Genomic DNA, 8,513 nt, shown 5'->3' with positions numbered 1-8,513 from the left:
ATAATGGCTGTGTGTTGAGTTATTTTCAGAGGACAGTAAATATATACTGCTATACAAGCAGCACATTGACTACTATAAAATATATCCAAGTTTCATTTCTATAGTATTGTCCCTTGAGAAGATATACTAAAATGTTTGCTGAAATGTGAGGGGTGAACTCACTTTTGGATTATGTATATATATATATATATATATATATAAGTTAGTAGCTTTTACAAGTTAATTTAATAAGAAATGCTCACATCAGATAGCAACATAAAAATCCTAGCGGTCATACCACTGTCATGATTTAATATTTTGGTTAAAAAAAAGACTATGAATCATTTTTTTCAGTAAGCATGTTTTGCTGAGGATTACACACATTTTGCATCACTGATGTAACATTGTACTAACTGAGGGAAGTCGTCTGGAAGTCCACTTTTGTTGCAAAACTGGCAATGTCTGAAATGTTTTGTTCTGTCTTCATTTTCATTGGATTTTCCAATCACGTTTCAAATAATTGCCAAGGCGCTGACCAGTCAGTAAATTGTTGTACACTTCTCTGTTTAAAGGGATACTCCACTTTTTTGTACACAGAGAAGTGTACAAAAATATCGAAACTCTTTGGTCATTTTTTTTTTTGAGAAATGCTAATGGTCTTGTCCACTTCAGTGATGTATGCTAAGCTATGCTAAAAGTGGTACCGCCAGAACCGGAGATCGGCTGAATGGATTCAAAAACGGTAAAACTGAACAGTTTAACTCTGGGGGAGTTGTAAAATGAGCCTATTTCCAAAAAAAAGTGGAGTATCTCTTTAACACTTTTATTTGTACAGAAATCCTCCCTTTGAAGACATTGCAAGCCACACTTCAACCTCAACAGGATGCTAGACCTGTCTTAGCAAAGCAGTTCTGGAAACCTTTAAAATGCCACATGTACCTTTGACAAGAGCATTTCAATTTAGCCATCTACTATTATTATACAATCTTTGTTCATACACAAACTCCCAAAGCTGTGGACTGCGAGATTGTCTGACCGACAGAAAATGCAATAAAGAGCTCACAAAGAAAAATTATGAAGTTTGCATAGATCTTTATTTTTTTTGTATAATCTTTAATTCGCATATTGACATCAATTAAATAAAAAGAGCAAAATAATCTTTAAATTACATGTAAATGACAATGCACCATATATAGTACAAAAATAGGCCTTATTTTTTTTTATATCGTTGTCCCGTCTCAGGTAGTCATATAAATGATTGGTGTTTTCTACTTGGGGATCTTCATGCATCAGTTGACTCTTCAAAAAAAAAGGTGAAAATAATCCTATGAGTCTAGAAAGTTCTCGTTGAGTCTGAACACACACACACACACACACACACGCTCTTAAAGCACAACACAACCATTGCACCATCCGGGGAAAGCATATTGCGCGTGGTTAATGCAAGAACTGTTGTCACAACACCAGCATTTTGACCAAAACCCTACCTGCTTAAATTTGTCATTCAACAGCCTATTCGAAGCATTTCCTAAATGTGTATGGTCAAACCAGTGACCCAATTTAAAACTGCGACTAACCTCAAAAAAAAGTTTGAGTTTTTTTCAGGTCATGCTATCACTCTAAGGCAAGCAGATTTTTATCCGGTGGTCTTTGGTCATGCCTTTGCACACTTTAAGGCTTTCCAAAACACACAACACCAAATCATTACTGCAAGGGGGTGAAAGAGCTCAGCGGGGTCAACATTATTGTAAAATCTCACGTTATTTAACGGCCTTGAAGTTGAAATGTTCAGTTGATTTTCAGACCTTGTACTATGAGTGTGTAGATAAACAAGACATTTCATTGTAAGGTAAGATGAGCTGTGCTGATGCATCGATAGTGTAAAACAAAACAAAAATTTAAAATCGGTGAACCTACTCAACTAAACGAAGGCAAGGCTGAGGATGGTGCAAGTCGTTTGTGGACTGGCCACAGCTGTGAAATGATATATGATAAAAGGAAGCCGGACTCCAACTCCATCAGGATAACATCGCATAACCCTGTTGGGTCTCTATTGCACAGATTTGATAGATAACATTGTCATTTCGTAAAGATACTGCATATGTGATTCAGAAAAACAACTACTATATTCCTGGAAAGTTGCAGATGAGCTGACAAGGCCAAGCAAATGACTAATAATAAACAGTAGTAAGCAAAGAAAATGACCTCATGAGGTGACTGTTGAGCATATAAAACGAACCAATCCTAACTGATATCTGGTAGTCATTAGAGCCCTTTCTCTGATTTATTTCAAAAAGACACCCATACTGTGCAGAACACAACCTCGAACATCTCTATATATAATCACTATAACATGACAAAACAGAAGCCAGGTCCTTTCAGGATGCGCCTTCAGCAAAGACCTTTTCTAGTGTTTCAAACCCTTGACTGGAGGACAGAATTAAATTGGCTCGGAGAGGCTGGCCGACATCAGAGTTTCTTCCCTACATACAGTCAAAGAGCGCAATATCTCACACAAAAATCTAAATATTTACCATATTCACTTACTCATGTCTCTTCAAACCTGCATGAGATCTTGCTAAAATAAAACACAAAAGTCATTTTGTAGAATCACCAGAGCAAATTTTTCACAAAATAAACAAAGATAGAGGCTGTCGTGCATCAAAAAAAGAGCCTTTTGATATCATAATAATTTTACATGAGGAAATTATTTTGAAATTTAAGTCGGTATTTGCTGATAATATTCTACTGCACATTGCTTCAAATGCCATTCCTGCTGCTCATGTTTAATTTAAATATGATATATCAAATAATATAAAGTTTTGACGTCATGATTTTGATGAGCCAAATTTGAAGTGAATGACATTTGAGAATATAGTGCAGAGATCGGAAAAAAAAAAACACTTTTATGGTACACACGTGAATGGCCCCAATCACCCAAATTTAATTTATACAAATATACTAGAGCACTTTTTGACTTTACTTCAATAAACAATTGTAATGTCATTTTAGAGATTGAAAAGCCCTAGTCCCCCATTATATTTTGGTGATACGGACACAAAGCATTTAGATCTTTGACAAAAAGTCATGCAGGTTTGCAATGACATGAGGGTTAAAAAGTTAGCAAATAATGACAGAGGTTTTATCTTTTGGAGAAGTATTCCACTAAACAGCCTACATAAAAGAAAAATCATGAATTCAGCAATGCAGATGCTCTAGGGGGAGTAGTAAGCTCTATAAATATGTGTAAGACAACATGCTGCTCTCCTCTCCATCTCTGACCATGTAGAACTAGTGATATGTTCTTCTAAAAGGCTCCCTGCGCAAAGCCAGTGGATCCGACCCACTGCAGCACTGACTGACTTCATATAAACGTAGTTTCACTCACTCACTCACTCACACACTCACTGAAAAGCTTTGATTTTCTCGTATGCAAATATTTCAAATCTTATTTTTTCTTTAAATCTCACTAGGCAGGAGGAAGAGACCAAACAATAGTCATGTTTATTGTAGTTTCGACTCGTCCCCGTCGCTTGCGTTTGGAAGCTTTCCATGTTGAGGCACCGAGGGGTCAACGCCCAGGTGAATCGTGGCTCATGTAACTAAGACAGGTGCGAAAAACAAACCAAAATGCCCCAAAAATGTGATATGTTCAGACGAACCCCAGAATGAAAACACATTAAAAAAAGGGAGAGAGAGACAACAGTGCAGTAGAGGCTAGAGAGGGGAGGAACGTAGTTAAAGAGCACTTTGTGTTTTGATGAAGGCAGTCCTCTCGTTGTGGATCTCGAATTCCTCATTCTCAGACTCGGTATTGCCCTCGTCCTCCCGCCAAACGTTTGGGATGCCTTTGTAGGCAACTGCGGTGCGGTTCAAGCCGAACCCGACCAGTAAACCGGATCCCGGCCCCACTTCGGCAGATTGCAGTTTGTTCTGGTTGCGCGTGTGTATCTGCAGCAAGCTGAACACACCCACAAACGTAGCCACGATGAAGGCACAGCTGAGCACCGCCACGGTAACAGGCAGGCGAGAGGCGAGCTCGGCGTGGTTTTTCGGGGACGAGCCGTCACCTTGCATCTGAAACAGTCCGCCGTCCGGAGACTCGCGCATGATCTGGTTCTGATGCAGACAGGAGCCGGTGACGGCGTCCAGGTGGCTGTGAGGTGGGCAGGAGAGGCAGTCCTGAGACCCGGGGGCGCTGCAGGTGAGACAGACGGGGTGGCAGGGCAGGCAGGTGGGGTGGAGGACGGGCGACACCTCATTGTTGGGGAGGAAGACGGAACGGGTGCCAGGGGTGAATCCGGCTGGACAGTCTCTCACACAGCCCTTCTGGTACATGTAGAACCCGGGGTTGCACTCTGCATGAGGAGGAAGTAAACTTTAATCATTTATAAAAGCTTCAGTAGAGGCATAAAATTGTTCTGGGTTGAATACAAGTTTAAGCTGTATTGTTGTTTTCACAGAAAATCAACTTGACGAATGATGAAAATTAAAAATTTGTCAAAAATAAATAAATACATTTAATATGTAAAAAAAAAAAAAAAAAAATCTCAAATGAAAACAATCATTGCGATTTTAATTTTGAGAGAAATAATTGTGAAAATGTGACCAAGTTTTCATTGATTAAAACTAGACTAAAATATTCAGACATTTAGTCGGCTATGATAAAAACTAAAAAAGACATTTGACACAGGACTGACACTAATAAATAGCTGATTAAATTAACACTACTGTCAAAGAGTGCTTTATACAGAATGTGTTTTGTCAAAGCTGGGGCATTATTGCAGATAAACCCGTTATTATATGACACGCAAAAAACTGCCACTGGTTACTCTACGCGTCGGTCAGACGGTCTCTTCAGGTTTAAGAGGGCAGTTCTTGGCCGAAATAAGCCAAGTTGAATAAAAGTCTAAACTGCATTACACTAAGTGTAAACAGGCTTTAAGAATCTGATTTTTGGAAAGAAATTAACTACATACTCCTCTGGTCATCACAGTACACAAAGACTATCTTTTCAGCATTCATAAGGCCCTTTTAGGGTTGCATCATTTAGAGAAGGACAGGAGAGGAGGAGATGGCAAAGGAGAGAAAAAGGAAAGAGCTGATGAAGGAGGAAAACTGCTGAAAGAGAAGTGGTAGGGTCAAGTAAGTGTTTGTGTGTGTGTGTGTAAGAATGAGCTGGCAGTGAGTGGCCACATGAGGGGCATGGCCACAGGCTAAACTGGACAGCTGCCTTGAACACGGCTGCCAATGCAGCTGGCACTGTGAACTAACTCCAGGATGGAGTTATGAACACACAATTTAACAGCTAAGACATGACCAGCACAACTCACTCAAGACAAGCAAAAGGGACCTATAAAAACAGCTGTAAAGTTTATAGCTTTATTTTTAAAGCATTAAATTATTGGGGAGATAGGGTCACATTTACAACCCATTATTTATTAATTCATTAGTAGAAACATTTTGTAAAAACAGACTAGCATTCAAAAGTCCCATAAGCTCACTAAGGCTGCATTCATTTGATCAACAATAAAATAAAATCAGTATATTGTGAAATATTATTAGTTTAAAACGGCCATTTTTCTATTTTAATGTTTTCAAATGTAATTTATTCCTGTGATGTGAAGCTGAATTTTCAACATGATTACTCCTGTCTTCAGTGTCACATGATCCTTCAGAAATCATTCTAATATGCTGATTTGCTGCTCAAGAAAGAAGCAAGAATCCTTGCTGAATCTTATGAAAAAGTCTTATGGACATCTTAATGGACAAAACCCTAGTCGACACACAACTAGTCTGATGTTTCAACAACATTAAATGTTGTGTTCCTAATGGAAAACCAGCTTAATGCATACTGAGCAGTATACACTTTATACTGCCTTCTATTTCTTAAAAAAAGCATGTGAAACTAAAGGAATTGCACAGTGATAAACATTTCAAACAGTAGCATGCTACATTGTTGTTGCATGACAATGCATTGCAAGAAATATATTTTTTTAAATTACATTTTGTGTAAAATGTCTAAATGTTTTGGATGGCAAATAAAATAGTCAAGATTACGTGCAGTGTACTTTACTGCACATCTTTGCAAATGCAATAGGCCATCTAGGTGTTTCATGCATGAAAATGTGCATAATGTACTACAGAAGGTGTATCATCATACCATTCTGACAAATCAAGTCTGCACCTGAAAACTATCTGGAGTTAGAGGAAAGCTAGTAAATCCCACTAGTAGTTGACAGGGGGCGCACTTTCACCATCTTTTACACTTACCTGTGCAGATCTGACTGAGGTCGTAGGTTTTGCAGCTGCTGTCAGCGGTCTGGCTGGAGTCAGCTGTTGAAGGGCCGGATAAACTAGAAGCCGTGCCATAGAGAACCAGTGTGAACTGAGTCAGAGTGCCTAAAACAGACAGAAAGAGAGTCTGATTCGTGTACACAAGAAACTCACAAAATGATAAGAGTTGACATTTGTTAATCATCATGTCTGCAAGGACCCTCTTGGAATTGCTCTGTTTCTTCTTCTTCTCCAAAATGATTCGCATTTTTGAGGGCCTAAACATGCTCGTGAACTCATGAAAACTCACGAAACTGCAAACGCGTCAGAACTGGCGAAAATTTACATCTGATATGGGTTTGGCAAAATGACTCGATAGCACCACCTATATCATTTCAAAGAAGCGCCCCTCATGCTACGTTTCGCAATTCGGTACCTACATATAATGTCTCAATACCTAAAAAAAATTAAACGCAACAGAAAGTCAGCCATTTTGAATTTCCTCTGCGATTATTATGCAGTTTTTGCCATTTTCAGGCGTCGTACTTTACCAAACTCCTTCTACAGTTTTAATCGGATCATCTTCAAATTAGGTAAGTGTAATCTTAAGGCCTTTGCGATGTTAAATTGTGAAGATCTTGAGCTTTTGTCAAAGGGCGTGTCCCTGGCGGCCTGACAAACTTCAATGTTTCGCCATGAAACAGGAAGTTGCTGTAACTCCGGAAAACAATGTCCAATTTGCCCCAAACTTCACATGTTTAATAAGACCTTTAGCAAAATGCTAAAACATGCCAGCAACACTTAGCTAAGTGATAAAGCATGCTATTAAAGCAATAAAATAAGTTGTTGTAACCCAAACTTCACATGTTTGATAAGAGTCCCAGCCTGAAGACATCTACATGCCAAGATTTTGTTCTAGTCATTGCGCCACCAGCTGGCAGCAGGAAGTGTGGTAAAATACAAGCGATTTTTACGTAGTCCTCCTATATTTACCTACTTAAATGCATATTTGCCCACCGTGCTCTGTTTTCCTAAAGCCAGGGTGGTGGTGGCCCTGGTGCCAGGGCACTTTCATCGCCACTTGCAGCTTTAATTCGAATTAAGATTCTAATACATAATATAGGAATAACATAGGGTTTTCTGGAATATTAAATTGTAATAGCCATATTTATTTATCTACTGAAGTAGCCATGTCTTAATAACAAAATTATTAAAATGCAAAATAAACTCCATTACTATTCTACACTTGTATTCAATTATTCAATAACCCTTCTTATAGAAAAACACCATTTTATTTTGAAATAATGTCTGATTGTAGATTATCATCTGTACCTATAGCCTTATTTTGGGCCCACTAACATGAATTACTCAGAAGATACAAATCTGATCATCACAAATCATCATCGTTCAGTAACAGTGGTGCCGCATCGCTTCGACATGCATTAGATTGATGGCCCATTTAGTCTCTATAGTCCAATAAAGTCAGTAGCTCTGTAAATTCTTAAAGCAACAAAGAGAAATGGACTAGGTAATGCACTGGACTGATGGTCCGTTCAATCCAGATATAAAGCAGTTATGTTAGTGTCTGGGCAGGACAAAAGAATGGGGTTTGGCTGGAAGTCGCTCTATATTTACAGCGTTCAGGGGCGGCTGGAGAGTGTGATAGTGGGAGAGGGAGGAAAAACTCAGTCCTCTGATTTACTTAGCTAGATTTAATTAATCAGATTTACTGCAGGGTGTGGTGAAGGAAGACAAATTGACTGTGACATAAAAGAGGAAGAAAACAGGATTGGGCAAATCAGGCGGATTTGGAGAGAAGATACTCCCGTCCCTACACTTCTGTGAAATGCGGAGCACTGGGAGACATAAAAAAATACTTTTTTATTTGGACGATTATGCTTTTTATTTTTTATTTATCTTTTTAATTATAAATTTTGTTTTATTTTATTTGTATTATCTTTTTCATTTTATTATCTTTTTCATTATAATTTTTGTTTTATTTTATTTTTACTATCATTTTTATTGTAGTTTTGGCATGTTTTTTTTATTAGTAGAGAAGTACAGGTCCTTCTAAAAAAATGAGCATATTGTGATAAAGTTCATTATTTTCCATAATGTAATGATAAAAATTAAACTTTCATATATTTTAGATTCATTGCACACCAACTGAAATATTTCAGGTCTTTTATTGTTTTAATACTGATGATTTTGGCATACAGCTCATGAAAACCCCAAATTCCTGTCTCAAAAAATTAGCA

The 8,513-nt window shown here is 38.0% G+C and overlaps 1 protein-coding gene and 1 long non-coding RNA gene across 3 annotated transcripts in view; both read right to left on the bottom strand.

Annotated features, from left to right (window-relative positions):
* Positions 1 to 1,051: 1,051 nt before the first annotated feature.
* On the bottom strand, positions 1,052 to 1,965 carry LOC130091340 (uncharacterized). The gene is made up of 2 exons (XR_008807801.1): positions 1,792 to 1,965; positions 1,052 to 1,733 (listed from the first exon to the last, which is right to left on the bottom strand). It is a non-coding gene; the product is annotated as an uncharacterized LOC130091340 (long non-coding RNA).
* Positions 1,966 to 3,459: 1,494 nt separating this feature from the next.
* furina (furin (paired basic amino acid cleaving enzyme) a) overlaps positions 3,460 to 8,513 on the bottom strand; it is a 98,345-nt gene continuing 93,291 nt past the window's right edge. For both annotated transcript variants that reach the window (XM_056259158.1, XM_056259157.1), the window contains exons 15-16: positions 6,253 to 6,381; positions 3,460 to 4,337 (exon numbers count right to left, since the gene is read on the bottom strand). In XM_056259158.1, coding sequence (XP_056115133.1) covers positions 3,718 to 4,337; positions 6,253 to 6,381 — 749 coding nt within the window. In that variant the 3' untranslated portion in view covers positions 3,460 to 3,717. The remainder of the gene's footprint in view (positions 4,338 to 6,252; positions 6,382 to 8,513) is intronic.

This window comes from Rhinichthys klamathensis, unplaced genomic scaffold (assembly GCF_029890125.1).
Source record: "Rhinichthys klamathensis goyatoka isolate OS25496 unplaced genomic scaffold, OSU_Roscu_1.1 h1tg000165l_1, whole genome shotgun sequence".
In the NCBI taxonomy this organism is placed as follows: domain Eukaryota; kingdom Metazoa; phylum Chordata; class Actinopteri; order Cypriniformes; family Leuciscidae; genus Rhinichthys; species Rhinichthys klamathensis.
The sequence above is the reverse complement of the archived record's forward strand: the minus strand, read 5'-3'. Positions and strand labels throughout refer to the sequence as shown.